The sequence below is a fragment of the Equus przewalskii genome, chromosome 16, assembly GCF_037783145.1.
Source record: "Equus przewalskii isolate Varuska chromosome 16, EquPr2, whole genome shotgun sequence".
Lineage (NCBI taxonomy): Eukaryota > Metazoa > Chordata > Mammalia > Perissodactyla > Equidae > Equus > Equus przewalskii.
Window position 1 is genome coordinate 22,556,133 of NC_091846.1, and position 25,940 is coordinate 22,582,072.

At 42.0% G+C, this 25,940-nt stretch overlaps 2 protein-coding genes across 56 annotated transcripts in view; one reads left to right on the forward strand and one right to left on the reverse strand.

Moving 5' to 3' along the window:
• Positions 1 to 17,531, forward strand: part of RCBTB2 (RCC1 and BTB domain containing protein 2) — a 43,309-nt gene extending 25,778 nt beyond the window's left edge. For 43 of the 50 annotated variants that reach the window (XM_070578250.1, XM_008517757.2, XM_070578265.1 and 40 more), the window contains 5 exons: positions 2,772 to 2,962; positions 3,491 to 3,617; positions 5,311 to 5,450; positions 10,227 to 10,357; positions 16,236 to 17,531. In XM_070578250.1, the coding sequence (XP_070434351.1) occupies positions 2,772 to 2,962; positions 3,491 to 3,617; positions 5,311 to 5,450; positions 10,227 to 10,357; positions 16,236 to 16,376 (730 nt within the window). In that variant the 3' untranslated portion in view covers positions 16,377 to 17,531. Of the gene's footprint in view, positions 1 to 2,771; positions 3,036 to 3,490; positions 3,618 to 5,310; positions 5,451 to 10,226; positions 10,358 to 16,235 lie in introns of all 50 variants that reach the window. The other 7 variants (XR_011527837.1, XR_011527836.1, XR_011527841.1 and 4 more) reach the window with 1 other exon arrangement.
• A 4,272-nt stretch (positions 17,532 to 21,803) lies between these two features.
• The window catches only part of RB1 (RB transcriptional corepressor 1), a 155,259-nt gene continuing 151,122 nt past the window's right edge, over positions 21,804 to 25,940 (reverse strand). For 5 of the 6 annotated variants that reach the window (XM_070578233.1, XM_070578232.1, XM_070578235.1 and 2 more), the window contains one exon: positions 21,804 to 23,713. In XM_070578233.1, the coding sequence (XP_070434334.1) occupies positions 23,640 to 23,713 (74 nt within the window). In that variant the 3' untranslated portion in view covers positions 21,804 to 23,639. Of the gene's footprint in view, positions 23,733 to 25,940 lie in introns of all 6 variants that reach the window. The other variant, XM_070578237.1, reaches the window with a different exon arrangement.

A 25,940-nucleotide genomic window follows, 5' to 3' on the forward strand; every position in this document is an offset into this window, starting at 1 on the left:
CCCCAGAGCTGCCTGTCTGTTCCAGTCAGGTCCTCTCAATAGTGGGCCCTCTCCAGTCTTGCTCTTTCCGCCCTCTGCCTACACATTGGCACATGTATTTCTCTCTGCCTCCTTTTTCTTATGCCATTTCTTTGACAAATCCAAGGCCCCTGCGGCCCAGCTGACCTCCCTTTGCTTTAAATGCTCCCTGTGGAGTCCCGGCATTTTCCCTTCTCACCGGAGCGCGTGTGGTCCATGCCGCACTACGATGTTATTTGGGAATTGTGTGCAGTTTCACAGATACACGACTTCTGTCTTTGGGTAAATTGTGAGCTCCTCGGGGGGCCCCACGGTTCCTGCAGCAGCTGTTAAACACTGCTGGTCATGGGAAGGGGCCCATTTTGAGTGTGCACTGAGCTGTGTAGCCTGTTTCATTTGTTCTTCACCACAAGCCTGTGAGGTGACTGCTCGCTTGTATTCTGCTCCCTCCACCTTTTTTCTTTTTTTTTAGATGATAAAGTGGATTATTAGAGTTTCAGTAACTCGGCCTCTACAGGCTATTCTCTGACTCCCAGCCCAAGTCCTGCCCACTGCACCAACCATCTGCACTGAATTGTCTCTCCACCTTCATGTTTGGGTGTAACATGGTAACCGTAGATGCGCTTTTCTTTGAATAAATATATTTATTCTGTTTCCTTCCCCCTTTTTCTCTGTTTGTTGAAAAGAATATGCTTGTTGAGAAGCCAAATAGTATTGGTCATTTCGCCATGTGAGTGAGGTTCTTTTGTCAAGCGCTATATTAGAGGTTTGAGCCAATTTGACTGACCTGATCACGTAAATAGGACAGGCCTTACTCACCTGACTGCATCATTAGAAATATGCAGTCTCTACATCTGAGAAGCTTTGTCACTTAAAATGCTGAGTAGTAGGAGTAATAATAAGAAACCTCTGTTGTTACAGTACTATTTGTATGCCAGACCTTGTGCTTGGTGTTTCACAGTTTATCATTTGATATTTGATTCTCACATATTAGCCTTGCAGTGTGATGAAACCGAGACTCCCAGAGGTTCCCACAATCACACAGCCTGGTGTGTAGATTCGAACTTAGCTCCATCGTCCAGGCTCTCCAGTAGGGAACATCATAGGCTTTTTTCCTCTAACTCTCTTGGATTGTTTTCAAGAGCTGAGAGCTGTCCTCTAATAAATGAGTGAAATTACTTGGACTGCACATGAAAACAGTATGTCTCAGCCTTCTCAGGCAAGCCACCATGGCAATCTCCAAGTTTTATGATGACCATCCTCCCTCCTTGATTGGGAACCAGCTAATTAATATGGCAGTGGAGGAATGTCTCTACCCTTCAGTTGCTAGCCTTGGTCAATGAGGTCTTACCCAACCCTCAGTTGCTCTTTGTTGTTCAATCTTTCCCAACTAGTCAATAAAATGATCTATAACTTTCATTTAGTAAGACACCGTATTGAGTGCTTAGGGAGAGAGAACTAAGAAATTTGGCTTGCCAGGAACTTGTAATCTAGCTGAATAGGTAAGACATGTGCACCTGAAAAGAAAACAAAGCGAGGCTGGAGTGGTATGGACAGGAATTGCTGCAAGAGCTCAGATGAGCAAGAGACCTCTTACCTTGGGACTGTTTGAACTGGGCCTTCAAAGGTGGGTAGGATTTCTAACGCAGAGAAAAAGGAAAGAACACTCCTGAACAAGGACTGTGTGACTAAATACATTGGGGGGCAGTGGGTGCTTCTTTTTGTTGGAACAAAGGGTGTGTGGGCAATAGTGATTTGAAAGATGGCCAGACATAGGTGGAGGTGAAATTATGAAAGACCTTAATGTCATGTGTCTGGATTTTATCTTGTGGGAAGTCACTGAACGTTTGAAAGTAGTGATGAGAATGGTGTTTCTAGAGGATTCTTAACCTGCCAACATTGTGCGATTTTGTTCAGCGGAGAGAGTCTAAGGCAGTGAGACCCAGGAGCCTGTTAGATTGATCCAGATATGGGGTGTGCCTGACCTAAGGTTGTGGCAGATGGGAGAAATTACAAAGAATCTATTATTTGTATGATACCATTGCTAATCCAGATGACGACCTCACTTGGGGTAAAATAGTTTACTGTCTTCTTTGAATCTGTATGGTGACTTATTGGCTTGTTCTTTGAGCAAAGTAAATATTTCCAAATCGACAAAAACAATGTTTTCCATTAGGAGGTATTCTGAGAACTATTTCTCTGGCAATCATGAACCTACTGCACTAGCGTCTAACATATGTTGATCCCAGAAAACGCGCTTGGGCTCCAGAGGACGCAGTCCAGTGAGTCAGAACTATTGAATTGACTGTTTGCGGTATGAGTTGGGGTGACCCACAGCATGCACCACTTAACCCTAAAATTGATGACGTTTTGGTGAGAATATTTATTGACCTTGGGTCAAGATGGCCCAAGTCTTTATTATTTACTCAATAAGTAGTGTTTTAAGAAAAGAATTAAGTCGCCTTTTGTTTTGTTTTGTTTTTACTCCTTTGGATTGTACTTGAATTTCAAAACGAGATGGTGTGTATTTTTGTAGGCCTGCTGGCTAGAAGTGGTAACAAGAAGATCTTCATGAGTTCTAAGTGCCATTGAAGTATAGCTTAAATGTAAATAACTGTTAGGTGCCTGGAAATTTAGGAGATTGGGTGTATAAGTCATGTTTTTTTAAATCAGTTAAATCTAAGGGAAGGAAAATATCAACTGATTTCTTCTTTCGTTTACCGTGTGTACGTGGTACTTGTTTGTGAACTTAGAATTATAGAGATCGCAGCCTGCCACTCTACGCACACGTCTGCTGCCAAGACCCAGGGAGGGCACGTGTACATGTGGGGCCAGTGCCGGGGCCAGTCGGTGGTGCTGCCGCACCTCACGCACTTCTCCTGCACGGACGACGTGTTCGCCTGCTTCGCCTCTCCCGCCGTCTCGTGGCGCCTCCTCACCGTGGGTGAGCTGACTGCTGTCCATCTGCGTGATGGACTGAAAACTAGGAAGAAAACTCTGGTGCTTTTGTTTTGATAGTAAGGACATTGTTAAGTGCAGTATCATATAATTTATTTCCATCTAATGGGCTCCCATGAAAGGGAACTAGTTGATTAATTTTTCTCGAAAGTATCAGAAACTGACACAACATACTAAAGGAAAAGTAATTTTATTTGACTGTTTTTTAATTTGACTGGGAAACTGTATCTTTTATTTTTAGCTCATATGTTTACTCAGACATTTAAAAATTTCATTTAGTGAGCTGGTTTGGGACTTTTCCTTGTTGTTTTGCCAGAGTTACGAGCAGGCGTGTATGAGACTCTCATCCTTGATGATTACAGAGGTGCGACCCTATATTTAGGGGAAAAAAGCATTGCTCAGTTATTTCAGGGGATTGGGTTTTCCTGAGTGTCAACAGAGCGATGCTGTCCTCCAGCCTGCCTTTTCGTTGTGTCTGTAGTTAACTCTAGACACATCGGTGTTTCTCTCTTAGAACCTGATGACCACCTCACAGTGGCTGAGTCACTGAAGAGGGAATTCGACAACCCCAACACCGCAGACCTGAAATTTCTGGTGGATGGAAAGTACATTTATGCACATAAAGTCCTTCTCAAAATTAGGTAAGGAATCATTTATTTTGAGACTTGAAATAAATACATTTGCTGTTTTCTTAGTGCTAGGCACTTCAGTAATTGTGAAAAACAGTAAGGCTGTTATGGCCGTCACAAGGATACTGTGCAGTGGGGGCAACACATTTGGCATGAAACAAGAATTCAGGGAGGCCGTATGCGATGGGTGCTGGGGGTGTGGTTCAGGCTGTACGTGCTCTAGGCGTCCGCAGAGACGGCACAGATGGTATGTCACCCTGGAGTTAGACAGCCGCCAGCTAACACTTGGCGAGCATGCACTGTGTGTGGAGCACCACGTGGAGTGAACTCCCTCCCTAGGAACTGAGCTCCGCCCAGGACAGTCACTCTCCTTAACCAGCTGTGGGATACTGAACTTTTAGCTGCTTGAAAAAGAGCACATAAGGCTTTTCTAGAGCAACAAGGTCTGGGGTGAAGTTAACACAGGGATTTTAAAAATCAAATTTATTGATGTATAATTTTTGAGCGATGAGCTGCATCCATTTAAAGTGTGCACTTTGAGGAGCTTTGTCCTATGCATATGCCTCTGAAACCACTGTCCAAATCAAGATAGAGAATGTTTCCATCACCCCTCACAGGTCCTTCATTCCTCAGCTCTGGGGCAACCACTAATCATCTTTCTGTCCCTACAGATTAGTTAGCATTTTCTAGAAGTTTATGTAAATGGAATTATTCAGTATGTACGCTTTCATGCCTCACTTCTTTCTCTTAGCATGATGATTTTGAAAATCATTATGTTGTTGTGTAACAGATGTTTAAATCCTACTGCATCGAAGCACAAACTCCTTATGGCATCTTAGTCTCCAGTTGACCTCTTAGTAAGGTCAGGCTATGCAGCATTTGTTCACTTTTCCGATAGCCCGTAAACCTTCATCAAAGCGGGGAGAGGTGTATTGGTTTGTGGGGCTGCTATAGCAGGGCACTACAGACTAGGTGGCCTCAACAGCAGAAACTTACTCTCTCAGTTCTGGAAGCCAGAAGTCCAAGATTAAGGTGATGGCTGGGTGGGTCCTTCTGAGGGCTGCAAGGGAGAATCTGTTCGATGCCTCTCTCTTAGCTCCTGGTGCTGTGCTGGCAGTCTTTGATGTTCCTTGGCTTGTGGCAGCGTAACTCTAATCTTCACGTGGTGTTCTGTGTGTGTGTGTGAGTCTCTCTCCAAATTCCCCTTTTTATAAGGACCCCAATCATATTGCATTAGGGCCCACCCCAATCACTTCATTTTAACTTGGTGACCTCTGTAAAGACCCTTTCTCCAAACACTGTTTTGAGGTTAGGGCTTCAGCATATGAATTTTGGGGGACACGATTCAACCCATAACAGGAGGTGAAGAAACGAAATCACTCAGAGTTTATAAAAATAAACCCACCTGCTTTCTATAAATGCTGCTTGGCCCACATGGTGTGGGGACGAGGCCCGGAGTCCGGCACTGTCTCCACCCAGCAGGTTTGCAGGCTTGTTGAATAAATGGTGATTTGAAAACGTAGAGGAAGCCAGGGGCCAGGGCGAGGGCATGAAGGTGTGCAGTTCGGAGGGAATTGTGTGGAGCTCGGTTTTTCTTCCTTCTTGCTGATTTTTTCCCCTTTGAGCCCCGTGAGGACATCTCCTCGGGAAAGTCATCTGCCCTTGCCCAGAAGCTAGGACCTGATCTGCTTCTTTCTTCCTTCAGGTGTGAGCATTTTCGTTCTTCATTGGAAGACCATGAGGATGATATTGTAGAAATGAGTGAATTTTCCTATCCTGTCTACCGGGCCTTCCTGGAATACCTGTACACAGACAGCATCAGCCTTTCCCCTGAGGAGGCAGTAGGTAATTGCCGCCAGACTTCACCCTGAGACTGGCATGTGCTGGGGAACTGCCAGGGTGGTTTCTGTAGAGCCTGAAAGGAGGTGGCTCTGAGGGTAATCACTGAAGTAGTTCTCTTTTTGTGTGTTGACCCCAAACCTTTTTCCTTATTGTTATGCAGAGGTTGACTGGATGGGTAAAATGACAGATGGATGAATTAGCAAACTGTCACCACTGTGGAGTGGGTGACATTCTTCCTTAATTGCTACATGTAGCTACTGCACGTGACTTTTTATTTGCAAGATGTTTGTGTTGTAAAAAAGATAAAATGCACATAATAATAGGCCCTGCTGGTCTCCAAAAGCATTCGTCTCCCTCCCAGTTGGCTTTGGACAGCCCACTGCGGTCTGGTGCCTTCTGTCTTGAAGCGAGTGAGGGGCGTTCCCTGCACCACAGGCTTAGTGACAGCAGAAGAGCAACCCTGGGCGTCCAATGGGCCCAGAGTCAGAAACATACTAAATTTCAGTTCACAGCTGTCAGCAATGTTGTTGGCTGATGGTACAGAAGAAGTAAGGAATTACTTCTATAAGGAACTAGAGAAAGAGTTCAACCCCCAAATTTTTAAATTAAACATTTATTTGACATGTATAAATCCAGTTACACTTTTACCAAATCAGCATTTAATTTTCCCCAGGTGAACAAAAATCTGATTTCGGAAGTTTTGTAGTTTCCTTCCACAAATGTTTTAGTGTCCTCGCCCACCGTGTGCTGCAGCTCGTCTCAGTGTCTGTGAATGAGACAGATCGAGTCCCAGGCCCTGGGGAGCTTGTGTTCAGATGAGGGAGAGCAACTTGAAATGAATAAGCACAGGGGTCATTTGGGAGGGTCACGGGAGGCCGCTGTCTGGAAGTGCATTGAGCAGAGACCCCGGGGGAGGCCCGAGGGAGCAACCAGGCCGATACCCAGGGGAAGAGCATTCTCAGAGGGGAAACAGTAAGTGCGAGGGTCTGAGAAGAGACACAATGAGCATGTGGCGGAAGAGGAAGAAGGCCAGAGCGGTTGGAATGGACTGAGCGAGACTGATAGTGGCAGGAATTGAGGTCAGACAGTTGGAGCTGGGCAAGATCATGCATAACCTTGGGGGCCGTGGGGAAGAGCTTGAGTTTTATTCTTGGTGTGATGGAAAGCCTTGGAAGGCTGTAAGCGTGGTTGTGCTATTTAGGATTTGCTTTAACTCTAATAGTAAAATGAAAACGAAAGTAGCTTAAATAAGATAGTTGCTTTCCCTCTCCCACAGAGATACAGTGCAGGGCATTCCTACATGTGGCCCCTGCACTCATGGTCCAGGAGTGGATTTGCATTACAGGCAGCAGGATGGAGGAAAGGACAATGACAAAGGGGCAAAGGGCAAATCCCAATGTCTCTTAAGGAAAAGTCCTGAAAGTTCCATTTATTTCGAACCATGGACCAGAGCTGACCAAGGCCATGACCCAGCTGCATGGGAGGCTGGGTAAAGTGCACTCATTTCCAGATGGCCAGGGCTCAGCCAAATAGTCTGCGATTTTGAAAGAAAGGGAGAATGGATGTGTGTGTATATGGGAGAGAGGGGGAGGCAACTGGCAGCTTCTACGGGAGTGATGTGATTTGTTTTTCAAAGATCAGTAATTGTAACTGTTCAGGTGTAAGGTGATGGTACCCAGGTTAGGGTGGTGTGGCAGTGGAGGTGTTGAAAAGAGACCAGGCTCTGGCTGTACTTTAAAGATGGAACTGATGGGATTGGTCCATGGATGGAATGTGGGTGTGAGAGAGCGAGAAGGACGACTTCTCTGAGGTGTTTGGCCTGAGTAGCAGGGTTAATGGAAGCACCATTCACTGAGATGAGGAGGACGGAGAGCAACAGGTTTTGCTCTTGAGTTTGAAAAGTCAGAGGCGTTTGAGCTGCTTATTAGACATGGCATAGCGGTTTTTTTATAGGCCCACCCCTAACCTTTGCAGGGCCCTGGACAAGCGTCCAACTGGAGGTCTATGTACCATATGTCTAAAATTAAAAGTTACAGCAGTCCCCCTCACTCCCAAGGGATACGTTCCAAGACCCCCTAGTGGATGCCTGAAATCGCAGATGCATCACACCCTATGTATACGATGTTTTTTCCTATATTTCCATACCTCTGATAAAGTTGAATTTATAAACTAGGCACAGTAAGAGATTAACAACAAGAACTAATAATAAAGTAGAACAATTATAATTATAATAATGTACTGTTATAAAGGTTATGTGAAGGTGGTCTCTCTCTCAAAATAGCTTGTACTGCACTCACCCTTCTTGTGCTGATGTGAGGTGATGCAATGCCTCCGTGATGAGAGGAAGTGAGAGGAGTGATGTGGGCCCCATGATGTAGCGTTATCTTTGGAACAAGGTTGACTGTGGGTAACTGAAACCCTGGATGAGGGGAGACTACTGTTTATGTCAAGCTAACAAACTTCAGATAATATATGTTCAATCCTCATACCTTGAAAAATACACCTTCATTGAGAACTGAAAGGCCAGGTTTGAGTTTTAGTGGGAATTTAGAGTTTAGGACTCCTGGGGCCAGCCCGGTGGTGCAGCGGTTCAGTTCCCACGTTCTGCTTCAGCGGCCCAGGGTTCACTGGTTTGGATCCCAGGTGTGGACATGGCACCACTTGGTAAGCCATGCTGTGGCAGGCGTCCCACATGTAAAGTAGAGGAAGATGGGCACAGATATTAGCTCAGGGCCAGCCTTCCTCAGCAAAAAAGAGGAGGATTGGCAGTAGATGTTAGCTCAGGGCTAATCTTCTTCAAAAAAATAAGAAAATAATAGAGTTTAGGACTCCTTGGAGTTCTGTGCTGGAGCAGTGGCACAGGAAGGACAGGCCCCTGGCCCCCAGCTTCCTACATGGCATCTTTCTTTACCCACCACCAGCTACATCCTGCATCACAAGGGGTGTGTGGGCCTGCCAGCCTGCATGTCCAAGCCCCACCCAGCCCAGCCATGGCCACCACTTGGGACTGGGCATCTGCACATTGGTGGTGTGGTCTGTAGGGGAGGAAATGCCCACATATGTGGCCTCAGTGTCCCAGGTACCTAAATTGTGGTCTAGGAGTGGCACATGGCTCCTTGGCCACCTTGTGGTCAGGGCTGTGCCTGGAGGAGGCTCAGAGCTGGGCTCTCTTGAGCAGGGGCTCAGGGCAGGGGCCTCTCTTAGGACAGCACGTGGGGTCTATGGAGACATGATTCTGAAGGCTGGGAGTGTGTGGGACTGTTGATGTGAATTTGGGAGTGTTGAGAACCAACCGGAAACAATCAAGCCATTCACAACTCTCAAGATTTCAGAAGATTTCAATATCTTCCGATGGGCCATAGGCCTGTCTTCTGTAATTTTGATATTTGTCACATTACAGTGAAAGCAATTTTCCAACCACATTCTACCGCATATAAAAAACTTATTAGCAGATAGGTGCAGAAACAGTTAATGTTGTCAGACTGATGAAATGCGGCCCTCTGTGAAGTTCCTTGCATCAAAGGTTGGCTTGAAGTGGATGTGACAGTTTTCTGGGGGCAGGATTCAGCTAACCTTTTGGTCAGGTGGCACCCCAGGACTGAATGTAGCCCTGGCGAATGTCCTGCTCTGACTGTGTGGTGTAGGACCGCTGGGCTCACAATGCTGGAACCCCTTCGCACAAGGGCAAGAGGGCCCTCACCGTATTTCTAGCCAAGCCATGTATCCCGAACACCACTCATATCGCAGTGACAGAGTATTTCTAGCATTCTCTATGCTAATTAGCAAATCCTCTAGTGAAAATTTAGGTAGCCATACCTAAAGCCCCTGACCAGGGCCTTTCAAATGCTGACCGACCCTTCCTGGTTAGAGCACTTCATAGTATTTCTTAGTGTTTCACAGTACTTCGTAGGGGTAGGTTAAAATTCACTTACACATGTATGTCACTCTATGTGGAATTATTTGACAGTAGATGACAGATAATATAACGGAAATCATCAGTATTTATAGATAGTATTTAAAGCCATGGGGCTGGAGATTAGTGAGGGGAATAAGTGAAATAAGAATCTGAGGATTGAACCCTGGGGCACTCAGACGTTTGGAAATCACGGAAAAGGATCCAGCCAGGGGAACTGAAGAGTAACTAATTATAAGACGAAAACACAAGCAAGGAACACAGTGTGTCAAGAAGGGCGTGTCATCAGCCACATCAGATGCTGTGTAAACGTCGGGTAAGCTGGACCCAGAGACCAGCCCCTGAGATTTGGCACCGTGGAACCATTCGTGACGATCACTTGTGATGTCAGGGAGTGGAGGGGATGGGTTTCTGCTCGGAATGGCTTGAGGTGAGAAAGTAGAGGTAGCAAATAGAGACTACTCTCCCCAGGAGGTTTGCTCTCGAGAGAAGCAGAGAAATGGGTGTCCAGGAAAGGTCTGAGTAGGTGCAATGTGTGCAAATGCTGATGGAAATGACCCAGGGGAGGATATTGATGATGCGGGGAGAGAGAGAATTCGAGGAGCGTTTCTAGGAAAAACATTAAAGCTATTTTTACCGTGCTCCTGTTTGTCCGCTGCTGCTTGTTTGTGTCTTGTATCTGCTCACTTCAGCTATGTCCTCAGGTAGAGCCACACACTCAGAGTGTAAGCAGCGTACGTCTTCGTGTGCACAGCCCTTCACTAAGGATTACCTTCAGAATAACGTCAGTCATCTCTGGAGGGTTGAGTGAGTTTAAACAAGGATGCTTCCAGTCACTCCCCCTAATAAACACCTCTTTCCACCAGGATTGCTAGATTTGGCTACATTTTATAGAGAAAATCGTTTGAAAAAGCTCTGCCAACAAACTATCAAGCAAGGAATCTGTGAGGAGAATGCCATCGCTCTGCTTTCAGCTGCTGTGAAGTATGACGCTCAGGTAAGAAAAGCACTCGCTCAACTAGCTGGCCTTCTGGGAAAAGTCAAGTTGGCTGTGTCCTGTGTATTTTAAACGAAAATAAACTCCAGGGAGATTAAAGATTTAATGCAAACAAAGTAACTAAAATACCAGAAAAAATATAAGTGAATATTTATATCATGTTAGGGTGGACCCCAAAGGCAGAAACTGTAAAGGAAAGGAGTGATAGATCTGATTTCAAAAAGATAAGAAACGTTTATACATCAAAAATAGCACAGAAAAAATTAGAAAGTAAATGATACACTGGGAAAATATTTGCAACATATAATGAAGCAAGTTTACCATTGTTAATGTATGGTTCTTAAAAAACAAAAAAATATGAGCAGTTTGGTTTTGAAGGAAGTGGACCAAAGAACAAATGGATTTATGGACAAATGAAAACAAGGTGTAATTTTCCCCCATCCATCTGAGGAATGTATTTTTAGAAATAATACAGGCTCAGAATAACGGGTGTTCTCCCGAGCTGCGGATGAGAGGGCAAATTCAAATTGGTGCAGTCATTCTGGGGAGCAATTTGGTATAATATGTATTGAAAGCTTTAAAGAGATAATTCTGTAAGGAATTCACTTACAGGAATTTATCTCAAGGAAGTAATCATGGATTTGGACGAAGATTTCACTTCAAAGACGTTTCCTGCAGCATGGTTTATCATTTTGAAAAATTAGAAAAAGTCAACGTGACAGTAGAGCATTGTTTCAACTACAAAATGTTAATACTATGAAATTATGCAGCTATTCAAGATATATCTCTAATTGAAAAACTATGGTCCTATTTTTATTTTTTAAGAACATATAAATAGCTGAATTTAAAAAGACTGAAGTTCATTATCTACATAGAGAAAAAGACAAAAATGGAGCCAGTGGTCATCTTTGAATGGTGGGATTACGGATGATTTTTATTTCCTTATCTTTGCTTGTTTTTTCTGGACTTTCTACAGCGACCATGTATTGTTTTGATAAAAAAGAAAGGAAAGAAAACCTGTCTCAGGGCTAAATCTTTAGGAAACAGGCCATACTTCTTGCAGTCGGCTTCCTTTTGGTATAAGGATATCCTCTCCTTTGGTAAAAAAACAGGGACATTTTGGTGGTGGGCGGAAAAGGGGTTATAACTTCTTTTCTGCTTATATAAATAATAATATGCTTATTAAAGAGAATGTGGAACATACAAGAAGTGAGAGGAAGGAAATGACTCACAACCAAAGAAACTGCTCCTTTTGATTTTTTCTTAGGTTACATTATGTATATTTCTCTAAATGTTAGATTTTTTTCCACTTAACATTTTCAAAAGTCTTACCCACCATGAAACATTGGCATTTAAAAGCATAGTGAATGTCTTTCATTGAGGTGATAATGACACTTATGACATGCAAAATGCTTCACGGCCAAGCAAGATCTGTGTGCTTTTCCCGGAGTTTGTTAAAGTCATGGTGATGACTCTGGACTCTGCTGGGCTCCCTCAGATGACGAGATAGGGAGCAAATGGTGTTCCCCTCTGACCTGGGCTTAATTATTTCCAAGACTTTCATATTCCTTATTATGTGAATTATTTGTATGGCTACCCTCCAGCCCTCTCTTTTCTAGATAGTAAGCTCCTTCAGGAATGGCAGGGACTTTGTTTTGCTCACAGCCATGTCCCGAGCGCCCTGGATGGTGCTGACACATAGTGGGTGCTCACAAAATATTTGTGTAATGAATGTATGACTTTGCCTGTGTAGGCACTGTGTGTTCCCACAGCCTGTCAACTGATTGTTGTTTCCCAAATTAGTATAGTAGGCTACAAGTAAAATACACCGTATGTATTCTTAATATAAAATAAACATTTTTATAAAGAAAGGACACTGAATTTGGTTTGGCCAGTATTTTTTACTTGCTGACTCTAATAATCAAACAAGAAATGGGCTTTTTCAGCAAATTATTATTCCTCATGCTAGGCTGCCACTTAACACATAATTAATAGGAACCAGGGATTATTCAAAGCACAGTTTATATCTTGTTTAATCCTCAAAAGAACCTCATAAGATACAGGCATTATTATTATTAGTCCCAATTTACTAATGAGAAAACTGAAGGTCAAAGAGACTAAGTAAATCCTTTATAAGCTAGTAAATGATAAAGCTGGAATGCAATCAAACATTGGACAGATTTCAAAACCACACATTTAACAACAATTCTCTATTGCCCCCTTCCACCCCATTTTTCAAATTGACAGTATTTGTTCCTTGATTCAGCAAATTTTCACTGAGGGCGTAGTATATGCCTGGCATGTTTCTGGGCACTGAGAGTATAGCATGTGAACAGAACAGACCAAAATCTCTGCCCCCGTGGAACTTCCTGGTGAGGGGAGATGGGCAGGAAATAGACGAACACAGTATATACTATGTAGGATGGTGATGAGTGATATCGAAAAAAGGTCGGGAAGCATGGGGAGTGCCAGGCTGAGATGAAAGTTAACGTTTGAAATACAGGGAAGGAAGGTAGCACTGCGAAGGCAACGAGCAAAAGGCCTTGAAGGGGCTGGAAGGAGCTCTGAAGCCAAGTGGGGGAGAACACTGCAGCTAAGGGAGGAGCAAGGGAAAGGCGCTGATGTGGGACAGCAAGGTGGGCATGCGTGGAGTAGAGGGCGGCAGGAGCGCAGTAGGTGAGGTCAGAGATGGTGCGTGAGGATGAGGACGGGTGTGTGTGGAGGGAGGCCGGGCCTGCAGAGCCCAAGGGGCAAGTGGAAGGCATCTGAGTTCTAAGATGAGTGAGTCATTAGAGGGTGCGGAGAGGAGCAGGCACGATGTGACTGACATTTGGAGATAATCTGCCTGCTGTGTTGAGACCAGTGTGAGGGTGAGGGGGTTGCTAGGTAGGCTGTATCATCCAGTAAGTGATCATGGTGGATTGGTCCAAGTTACTAGCTGTGGGGATAGTGAAAAGTGGCTGGATTTTGAATACATTTTGAAGGTAGAGCCAACAGGATTTGCTAATGGGTTGGATGTGGGATAAGGGAAAAAAAGATGACAATTTAGGATGACTCCACAGTTTTTGGCCTGACCAGCTGAAAGGATGAAATGATCATTCATTGAAATAGGGAAGATCGAGAGGAGCAGCAGTTTTTAGGAAACACAGAAATTTGATTTTGAATATGTTAAGTTTGTGATGTCTATGAAACATCCAAATGAAAATGCTTAATAAGCAAGTTAGATAAACAAGCCTGGAGTTCAGGGGAAGGTCACCAGTGTAGGCGAGAAGTGCATTTAAAGCTGTGAGCCTGACAGGAGACAGGCAGATGTGAGGAGTAAGTCTGCACACTCACTGTTTAGAGGTTAAGGAGATAAAGAGACACCAGCAAAGGAGCCAGCAGGGAAGGAAGAGAAAAGCCAGGAGAGTGTGTCCTAGAAGCTGGTGAGGAGAGTGTGTCAGAAGGAAGAGGTCATGCACCACGCCAGATGCTGCTGCTCGGTCAGGGTGCACACTGAGGACTAACCGTGGGATTGGCGGTGAGGACGCCATGGGTGACCCGGGCAGCAGTGTCAACAGAGTGATGGGGGTAACAGCCTGACTGGAGAATGGAAGCAGAGGGATTGGAGACAGGGAATATAGACAACAACTTCTGGTAATTTCACTGTAAAGATAGAAAGAGAAACAGAACTGGTGATGATTGAAGGGGCATATGAGGTAAAAATATATTTACTTTGTTAAGATGAAGGAGCTTGAAGCATGTTTGTAGGCTGAGCAGATGATCCAGTCACGGGGAATAAGCTGCTGATGCAGGGACAGTTGCTAGAGTGGTGTCCTTGAGGAGGTGGGAGCCACTGGGATCTAGTGAAAAAGCGGGGCCTGGCCTTAGATCAGGTCCTGGCCTGCTCATGCAGAGCTACAGGAAAGAAGATGGAGTCTCCAGGCATCTGTGTGGGCAGGCGGGGCCTATGGTGTCAGAGCTTGGGGGGGTCTCTTCTGAGTGCTCTTTTCTCAGTGAAGGGGGGGGGTAAACTTAGCGTAGCGTGAGGATGAGGGAGGAGGTGTTGGAGTTTAACGGGAGAAGGTACGAGAATCACGTGGGAGAAGAGAAGGAATCAACTAGGGAAATGTAGTTGGATTGCAGGACAGAACTAAGGGCCCAACTTTAAACAGGAAGCTCTAAAGTAGTAGCATTTAAAGGAGAAGTACAACTCTTCTGAAAAATCATGGTGGCCTTGTTTTATATGGAGAGAATTCCATTGTAACCAAATATCACTCTACGCCCAGATTTATTGAATTCTTAGAATCACAGGAACTGTTTCCAGTTCTTGTCTGTCTTTAATTATTATGGGAGTTCCCATTCTAGAAAAGTAAAGGAGGGGGGATCCAAGTGATGACTTCTCCTGGTCCTTTTGTTCTCCCACTGGTGAACAGTTTTACTGAAGCTGTCCAGATCTGTAAGGCTTCCTCCTGCCTAACCACCTAACTGCAGACATTCATGCTTTAATGTGGGTGGCGTGGGTGTGAATGTCTCCATTCCTCTGGCAAATTCAGGCAGAGAGGCTGTATCTCTGTCTTGTTTCACTTCTATGTGCTGTAGGCAAACGTGTGATTTCTGTAAATTTAAGCAAGAGCCCATACTTTTAAATGGCTGATGGTATATTCAGCATGTGTTAGTGAAACACATTTTTATGTATGTCACATGCTACGATAGCAGGTGGGGGTGTGGACTTTTGCCTGTTCTGTCACTTAGGGCTGACCTGGGACTGAGTTGTCATACTGCCCCAGCAGCCCGCCCAAGCTGTGTTCAGGGATGAAATAAATAGGTTTTCCTCATGTAGTTTGTTTCTTTACTTAAAATGTACTGTGGATTTGTGTGTACGTTGGCATAGCAATCAGTATTGCTAATTTTTCTGTCTTTTCATCTTCAGCATTTGCTATAATTTGTAAGTGTCTAAAGAAGAAAAGATTACAGTGTGCAATGGGCATATATAATTGCTTGGAGATTATTTTGGGCATCATTTTTATAAGTTACCTTCAGTGACATAGAGAGGGAGCTTTATAACCACCACCTGGCAGCACCCTGTCCTGGGTCAGGATGGCAGCGTGGCCCCGGGTCTGAGGCACAGCAGAGTCTCCCCAGGCTGGCCTCACTTTAGCTGTCATTTCCCTGGGGCCAAAAAAGCATCCGCCCACCTTCATTCTGATTCTCAGATTTACATATCGAGTCAAGAGAACCACTACAGGATTCCTCTGTGGCCCAGAGTACGTTACAGGAAGCCAGAAAATGTGGGTCTTTGCAGTTCTTAGCAGAGAGAAAGTCATGATTCCCTCAAAGCGCTTTCCCAGTTAAGGTTCTTGAAGGTGTGCGTGGGTTGTGACATCCGCCCATCCCATCCTCTGTCATCTTGTCAAGGACAAAGAGCGGCGGCCTGTGAGTGACTTCAGAGAAGCAGTTTCCCAGTGTCAGTACTGTTTATGGCTGAATCTTCTCACAAACTCTTTACAGGTAGGAAGATTCAAGCCTCCAGGGGAATATAAAAGAGGAGTATAGTACTTTTAACCAGTACTGAAAGTGGAACGAACAATACAAATCCGGTCACTAGAAAAAGATAATTCATACACATAGGTGCCTTTTGCTGGGACAAAAAAGTCAGATTCTTCGCATTGGTCGGTGTGGAGGAACTTGGATGTTTTCCTCTGAGTTAAATTTTTACCAGCATACATTCATATTAGCTGTATAGTTTTATAACTATTTAAGTATTGCCGTACCAATGTTTCTTCCTCGTGACTATCAAATCCTTTTGCCTTGCCTGCGTGTTTTAGGACTTTTCATGCTATGTTGCCTTGCATTGGGATATACAAATTTGTTAAAACATTTTTTTTGTTGTTCTTAGGATTTAGAAGAATTCTGCTTCAGGTTTTGCATAAACCATTTGACTATGGTAACACAGACTGCAGGCTTTGCGGAGATGGACCATGATCTCATGAAGAACTTCATCAGCAAAGCAAGCAGAGTGGGAGCCTTTAAAAATTGATCCTCACCTGCAGGAAAGAAGTTTTAGCCTGTATCCACTTTCTCTGCAAAAGTCAGAGAATAACTTCTCTTTAATTAGTAGTATTTACGATGAGCTTCATTTGGCTGAATACTTCCGTTCTGTCAAGAGGAGGATGGCGGTCAGTCTTCCCCATTTGCCAAAATGCAGTTTACATAGAAGGCATTCAGCACTCTGATCAGATGGGACTAAGCTTAAAGGAAAAAAATTAAAACGTCTTTATTATATTTACCTTTTCCTCTTTCAAGTCACTTAAGCTGGATACTGTTGGCACATTGGTCTAAGTATATGCTCTTCTGGCCAAGCCTTCCATTATTCAGCAGGCTGATAGCACGTGGACAGCCTGGACAGCCAGGAATGGTCACTCCCGCCTCATCAGCATCTAGCACCGTGCCTTGCATACAGTAGGCACTCAGTTAATTGATTGATTATAAATCGTAAGTACGCCCCCAGAACAGCTTTATCTGTGGGATACTGGATGAAGGAATAACTTGAACAAAAACACATTTAAAACAGCCTATAACTCTTGGGGTTTGTATTCCTCTGGTCCATCACTCTGAGAAATAGTGGCTAATTTAGAGCATTCGTTAGAATTCACAAAAGGCTTTGGCAGTTAAATTGTCAAAGGTCCAAGGGCTAATTTTAATTTTCTGTTTACTCTGAGTCATTAATTTCTCCTATGGGATTATCGACTATGAAGTACTGTCTTTGAAGGAGTGTTATTTCTGGGCTCGTCTGCCTTACATAATTGCATAATGTCCTTTGCTTTTGTGTTGAGAGATTTTGCCTATGTGAGTAAAAATGATTGTGTTTTTCTTGTAGTTGCCTTTTATGTCACTAAAAACAGGTCTGTATACCTGGCACAGTATACTTGTAAAATAGTAGCTGAAAAGGAATTAATACTTGTATTTCATGGACACCATCAACAAGAATGAGATAAATTTGTACTTTTGAAATCAAAACAAGTTACCCAACTGCAAAGGAGAAACTGGAACGGGATGTAGGATGTAGAGTCTGATGCTTCTGTGTATTTCACAATAGGGTATTATCGAAAGAAAACACTTTTGGAATTAGAAACCTTGTTCTGATGCTGAACTATTTGATAATAAAGTGCTTCTTTGTAGATAATAGAACAAATGTGTGCTTTTTTAATCCCTATGAAGCAGTAAAACTTTGTCAACCTTATGTCTCTCACATATGCATAAATCCATTTGATAGAAGCTTGTTTTTTAAAGCAGTTACTCAGATAAGGTATCACAGCAAAGCCCACCTAAAACCTAAATGGTTCATAAACAGCTTAATTCCTGTTCGCATTGCTGCTTCATTGGTGAGGTCAGCTCGAATCCTTTGTCTCTGTGTGTCTGGGTTTGCGGACCTCATCTGGCAGGCACAGGAGTCTGGATGCTCTAGGGCTAAGTCAGAAGCCTATTTTTGGAACTATGTAGTCTTTCAGTTGTTATTTTAAAAGTTAGCCTTATACCACCGTTTGTTTTCATTTTTTGGTAGATCTGCTATTTTATCCAGCAAAGAAACATTCAGGCCTGGGGATTAGCTACCGATTCTCACAGTTAGACAAGGACCGTTTTTATTTCTGACTTTTCCTCCTCACCCGCCTCTGCTGGCTGTAACCAACCAAAGCCTTTACGTCTTCACAGAGTCTTCTAAAACCTTCTCTTCCTCTTTCTTGCCTATTTCTGACCGGTCTTTTGAAGCTCCTCGATGCTTTCTTCTTATATGAACTCATTTTGTGTAAACATTGGAACATTCAAAGGGAACAGATAAGTTTATTTAGGGATGAAAATGGACTACCCTTTACCAAACTCCACAACGGATCAAGAGCCACACTGCCAGAGTCCCAGTTACGGAGAAGGCCGGGTGCATTTTCTCCAGATTTCCTCTCTAAGCTTTGTTATGTGTCGGCCTGCACTGCTATGTAGCTCAATGCTGCTTATCTCTGGGTACAACAGAATAATCTATGAAACTTTTACAAAATAGAGACTCAAAGATTCTAATTCAGCATTTGTAAAAGCTCCACAAGTAATTTTGATGTTGAGCCAAGGAGGAGAATCACTGGTTTATCAACCCTTAAAACCTGAGACTCCAAACAATGAGGAAGGGCTAATTTTAGACCCGGCGAGACGATGGACGAGCCAAGTGGAAACATCTCTGAAAAAACACGCTTTCTCTCTGGTCTTGGAGGACAGGTTTGCCATCGACACGGGTGTGAAGGAGAGCAACACTTTATTCCCTTCATTTCTTTCTAACAGATGAGTGTGTGTAGAGTCTCAGAAACCCTGCTGTTCAGTTAGGGACATGTGGGAGAAAACATATGTGTTCATAACGACACTACAGCAGAAATGAATGGATCCTTTCCTTTACGTAAGTTCATCTCAGATTTTCTATCCTTTTATTTCCTCTCTGCTCACACAGAGAACCTGTGTTTTAGTGCTTCCAATATAATTTTATCCTTACTTACACAGAGAAAGGTTAAGATTTTACAGGAATAAAGTAGCATCCTCATCTGCTGATAGAGGTTTGTGAAGATACTGCTTAAAGCTTTTTTAAAACTAAAGGTTAACGTTCTTTAGCTGAGACCTGAAGAAATTGCCAGTCATTCTGGACCATAAGTTGGTGCATTTTATTGAGAGAGAGAATTCTTGACCAGTGATAATGAAAAGGAGGCAACTACAAACTACATGCTCTTGTCTATCTTGTCAGCCCTCACCCATGCGATCATTATAACAAATGTGTTCGGAGAACTGTCAAGAGAAACGAAACATACCTTACTGTTATTTTGAATTCACTCTTTGCAAAAGCATAAAAACATAAACTATACTGATTTTTCTCTCACTAAATTCAGTTAAAATCATAACGTTTTCTATTCAGAAAGTAACTGATGCTGATCTGTGGAATAAATTTAACTTTCATATTAAATTGTCATTATCATATATGTCAATAAGTATAGTCCCAAAATAATGCACACAAAAAAGGATTTATGAAAATAAAATAGATGACTATCCCAGTTTCATATTAAAAGAGCTTGTTTTAATCCCATTCACACATTACACAGCGTTACCACAACGTATTTCCATATAAGAAGCTCTATTATATGTGGTAGAAATTTACTGTTTCTAGAGGCCAGATTTTAGGTGGTTGTGTAAAATATCTATTTAGACTGAAGGAAAATTCTACTGAATGAATCCTTCCCAACGTTGTGTACACTGGCCCAAAAATGAGGAACAAGAATATGCTTCTACAGGCAAGTTTCTATGAAATCATCCAGATGGTAATAGAACTAGTATGTAGGTCCCTGCCCACCCCCTCCGAACCACCATTTGCACCAGCAAGCTGTAATGAAAAAGAAATAAAAATATGAATTTGAACTTGTCCCTTTTATTATAAAGAACATTAAGTACTGGAATACTAAATTAATCTCCAGAAGTGAACAGTTTTCTACCATCCAAACTAAAAAACTGTAGTGTCTTAAAAGCTGCTTGATTTTGCCTTGACCCAAGAGACTACATTTCATGTAAGATCCTCATCCGACATGAACACAGTCCCCTGAGGTCTGCCTGCTGCTTTTCCTGCTCTCACCTCTTCATTTGCCTTTCTTCCTTCAGGAACAGACATGCTGCTGTTCCAGAAGAAGAGAATTTCACTGTCCACCCTGTTTTGAGAAATCATATTACTTCAACTTAATCCCCTATCTGAATCCCTTATCTGAAACCCTTAGTACCAGATGTGCCTCCACTTTTTTGGAGTTTAGTATGATAATATGGTACATATACCACATAACACATCATACTCAAGCAGGGCTAGGTTGGAGCCCCAAAACCAATGTATTAATATTTTTGTAGTGAATCCAGAATATTCCCACTGAGTGGGATAAAGGCTCTAAATAGCTCTATGCCATATGACTTTGGCACCAAACACACACAACCACTTGGTTTTTAAAGCTTTTTGGATTTCAGAATAGCAGATAAAGGATTGTGGACTTATAATATATATAAAGTCTACTGAGAGGAAAGGCCTTTAACATAAACTTTGTATTAGATGAAGAGAGAGACTTGCTCCCCAGTCCTCCTCTTACAACTCTCCATTTTACTATGACTGCTCATTGTTCCTCACACACACCAGGCATAGCCCCCCTCCGAGCATGGCTTTTCCTGATGTTTTGCCCCTGTGGATGTTTGGCTCACCCCCTCACCTCCTTCAGGGCTTTGCTCAAATAGCACCTCAGGAACTCTTTCCCTGACCACCTGTTTTAAATTCGACAACTCCTCTCCCTGCCAGCATTCCTATCCTCCCTGCTCTGTTTTTCTCCACAGTACTTCAGACAATTGGACATACTATAGATTCATTTATTTATTCGCTTGCTCTCTTTCCCCAAAACTAGAATTAGAATGTAAGTTCCACAGAGATGGGGATCTCAGTTTTATTTATTCATTGATGTATCGCTCACATTTAGAACTCTGCCTGGAATATCATAGGTACTCAGTACATCGTTTTTTAAAACAGGAAGAGAATATTACCTGTTTCCACATACTTGGAAATACATGGGTTTTAGAGCTATAGTAGTAAAGAAGACCAGTCAGGCTGATGCAGGGGTGGGTAGATAGGCAATAGACAAGTCAAATAAGGCAATTTTGTCTGGTGATAAATGCTGTTACACTTCTGAAGGAGACTGACACAGTACAGAGTAAGGATTTTAGTAAGGTGGTCAAGAAAGGCCTCTGAGCTAAGCCCTGAAAGACAGGAAGGAACCAGCCATGCAAAATTCTGGGGGAAGAGCACTGAGAGAAGGAACAGCAAATATAAAAGCCCAAGGTAGGGATAGGCTTTGTACTATAAGAGAACAGGTCACTGTGGCTAAAGCGTAGTGAGTAAGAGAAAGGAGCACGAGATGAGGATGAAGAAGTAGGTAGGGGCTGATGAACAGGCCATGAGGAGTGTAAATACTGCAAGAAGAGTCACACTGGGAATCAGGTTACATTTTAAAGGGATCACTTTTGCTCTTTATGGAATTGAAAGGTAAAGAGGAAAGAGAAGGAACATGGAGACCAGTTAGAAGACTTTAACAGTGGTCCAGACAAGAGTTAATAGACGAGGTTTTTGGCTTAAGCAACTGTTTAATAAAATGGGGAAATACTAGGGTAGAAACAAGGTATTTTTGTTTGTTGGATTCTGGTTTGTATTTTGAGAAGCTGGGAAGGGGGAGGAGTAAGAAGCAAGAGTTTTATTGGCTATGAAAGCTTTGACCTCCATGAAGAGGTCAGGGCTGGAGAAATACATTTGGGAATCATCAGCATATTAAGCCCATTAAAGACTAAGAAGGGATGAGATACTGGGAGAGAATGTAGACACAGCAGGGCACATTAGTACACTTAATACAAAGACCACATCAGACCATTAAGACTCTTAATAACTAATTTATTTTAAAATAGACAAACTATTAATTGTAAAAAATAGTAACATAGCAATTTCAAATGTACAGTTTTAACCAATATAAAAAAGCAATGAAGCAATATCTGAAGCCTTATTTGAGAAATCTCAATACACGATCTCTGAAGTTCCTAAAATTCTGGCACTAATTCTAATGTGAACTTGCTGGCAAAAGACCCAGAAATATGGCAAGCCCTTGATCTAAAAGCTAACTGATTTGTATGATATTCATGCAAAAATTAATGAGGAAATGGGGTAAAGCTTTCTAGTGCCTTTGTTATCAAGATAACTGTCAAAAAAATAAGTTTGAAACTTAATTGAGCACAATATAAACTTTCGTTTTCTAACAAATAATACCAGATTTCTTTTTAAAAAGAACTCTGAGTTTAGACAAAGTGATTTTCCTAAAAGCTGGTTGATGCTACCTTAAATACCACCTATTTTAAATTATACCATCTCTAAATAAGTTAATCACACAACACAGTTTAAATACACCTTTAGGTGCCGGGGTGGGTGGGGGGGGGGAGTGCCTGTTTTTTCTAATGTAGCTATTCTAAATTTGAAGCTTCTGCACAAAATCAGATAGAAACATTAACGCCTAACCCAAAGACCTTTGATTACTTGCAATTTTGGACTAGAAACAATGTGGCTTTGAAGGTGCCAGTGTTAGACCATACTGACTTAAAAAAAATAAAAGACAGACAATTGCCAGTTCAAAAGATACATGGAAGACATGCACCATTCCAGAGAAAACACCCCTTCCCAAATTTAGGAGGGCAGAATAATTGCTGAGATGCAATTAAACAAATCGTGAAGAAAAAAAAATTAAGGCTCCTATAGTTAACAGTCTGTTTATGGAGTAAAATTACTTTGTGTCTTGATTCTTCAGGACCCAGAAACATTAGAAAGTGCACTTGGGATATACTGTGTTAGGGTCCTCTACAGCAAAGCACTAGCCAAATACTTTTTTTTCCAAGGACTAGATGGGTACTTTATGAACTCAGTGATTTAAATGGTACAAAAACCAAGAGTACTATTAATAACCCTCATTTTAAAGCATGAGTTGGATGAAAAAAAGAATCAATAAATTCTTACAAGTCCTGAGGTATGAAATCTGTATCAGTAGTATGACAATATCATGTTTATACTTTGCTTTCTGCTTGTATTTAAAAGCTAAAGTTTATAAAACAAGCACACAGTACATCAGATTCCATTAGTAAACTAAAATCTAATATGTAAAAATTAGTAATTTTTTTCTAGTTTCTAATATCTGTTTTAGCAGAAGAGTTCAGGGTCATCTGGGTAAATAGGGGACGGTGAGCCAAATTGCCTTTGGAAGACAAGACACATTTTCTAAGGGTGTTCATGTTAAATTAAAAAAATATATAAATATAAATTAATAAAAATAATAGCAAACATCACACATATGCCACAAGAGAAGACAAAGTACTCAGACAGGCATGGGTTGTTAGGACCCCCACTCCCGGGGCATCCTCACCATTTGTAAAGCAGAGCAATTACACTTTGGAAATGGAAACATCTGTTACAATTTTTTAAATGGAAGGATTTATACAAGATTTTCAATCTCGTATAATAACAATGTATATTCTATTGACTACAACATTGCAAGTGGCTTAGGAATTGCCTGTACAAATACTCAACGTGCATCTGCACACTTCACATCCACAAAAAAGAGCTAAAGAAATGTGGCCATAAACAGAACCTGGACAAGTTCTAGAGTCAGATCTGTGAGAAATGGCGAGGCCAGAGGTGAACACAGTGCCCAGCAAGGTCATGAGATCCTCACTTTTCTTCCCTGTTTGAGGTATCCATGCTATCATTCATCTTCTGCTTTTGCATTCGTGTTCGGGTAGAAGCTGGAAGAAGGATAAAGAACTTTTAATGGCACTGATGGTACTAGGTAAGTTGGCAAAAGGCTGCCATATAGGTTATGCTCATGGCAAAACTGATAGAGCTCAGTGGTTTCCAAATTTTTTATCATATATCCCTATCACTAAATTTTTTTCCAGGCATGTACCTCCCAAATATGCACATATGTACATTTGTGTATAAATTATAAAACACACATACCTCAGACATTAAAAATAGATGAGGTAAAAATAAATAGACATTTTAATATTTTCTTCATGTACCCCAAAAGGTGGTCTTACACCCTTCCAGGTATACCCAACTTTGTAGATCCTGTTCTAGAGATGAAGAGGTTGAGTTTGGCACTTGAGCAGAGCAGAGTTCTGGGCTGGCTCAGAAGGATCTGGTGAAGTGAGTGGTACTCTTCATAAAGCTAGGGATTCCTCTGCGCTCAGAGATGCCTTGTAGGTACTGCAAAGGCATCAGCTCATAGCTCATTTAATTTGGACATGGACTTTTAAAAGTACATAATTATAACACAGACAAAAACAGAACTCTTAATTATTTAAAAATTCTTAACTTGACTTTAGTGGATGGGGCTCTTCGTAAAGAGGCACAAAGAATTTACACTTGGAAAAGAAAGAAAAGAGTAATTCTAAGTCTCCCCCTCTGGTCCTTCACTCTAAGAAAGCTAGCACCGTGTGATGATCTTTTCTGAATGCAATCCTTCGAGGAAAGCTGTTAAGAGCAGCCTGGAGAACTCCTTAGCCTTACAGGTTAAAACTTCTGCTGCTTCCCAATCTTCCAGCTGCACAAAGGCCCTGAACTTCAGTCTGGCAGAGGGAATTCACGGGCACAGGTAAGTGCTAATGGGAAATGTACCAACTACATCAATTAAACTCTTCTCCAAGAAAATATACATGATTTTACGGCTTTCTTCTCCTTTTAAAATGCATATTTGTGGGTTCCCAAATGCTTCCACGTGTTTTCAAGGTCTGATTTTCGTTACAAGCTATTTTCATGTACCGGGAGGAAAAGCCACAACTATTTGAAAGTTAAAATAGGAGTCTAAGAGGTGATGTAGCTCCAAAGGAGATTCGTTTATAACCCCAAAATTTAAACTTTTGGTATATTTAATTTTAACTGTATTCTGCAAAATAATACACATAGAAAAAATGATTTAAAAAATCAAAAGCATTCTTTTAAATACTTGATATTTCAAAGTTAGTATCTACAGAGATGAGTTGAGAGAAAGCCAGAAAGTCACATTATAATTGGTATTGTTTTAATTGATATGTCCTATGACCCAGCAATGTTAGTTTTAATACTTACAGTATGCTAAATATTTGTCTTCTTTCTAAGTACCAGCTCTTGTTCTTGTTGATGGATCTGGGACCAGATTATCAAGAAATGTCACGCTCACTGTCATGGCTCCCTCTCTAAGACAACCCAGCAGCAGTTAGTACGTTTATCTTTTTCTTACTGTGCTTTCCTCTACCATACATGGGTTAATCTTTTACAGTCTCAAGGCAGCGTAGGATAGAATTCCATTTGCTTTAACATCCCAAATTTATGTCCTCTATATAACTTGGAAAATGATCTGGTGTTCACCAAAATTCTGATTTCTAGTAACAGAAAACTTTTGTTTGAAATTAAGTTTGAAAACTTCCAAATTAGGAAAGTTCCATAATAGCAGAAGGGTGATGATGTTCATATATGCTAAGTCTATAAAACCCTTCCCTACATCCAACACTCTTTAAAGAGTTCCTCATTATAGTTCTGCTATCCTAAAATATTTTCTAACCACAGCCCATTGCTGTTGAAGATGTGGTTTCACTTCTTAGTCTTCCTGCGCAAAAGATTTTAGAAACGGTAAAGATGATCTTCACTTTGTATCATACATTTAAACCACAAATGTTGGTAGGAAAATAATACATTCTTTTTTTTGTGGTGGGGGGAGGAAGATTGGCCTTGAGCTAACATCCGTTGCCAATCTTCCTCTCTTTGCTTGAGGAAGCTAACATCTGCACCCATCCTCCTCTATTTTGTATGTGGGACGCGGCCATAGCACGGCCTGATGAACGGTGTGCAGGTCCGAACCCACACACCCCAGGCCACTGAAGCAGAGCGTGCAAACTTAACCACTACGCTACTGGGCCAACCCCAAATATATAATGCATTCTTGATTGAACTATATTTTAAATGCATAAGCAAGTCCACTAATTGAAGGAATTA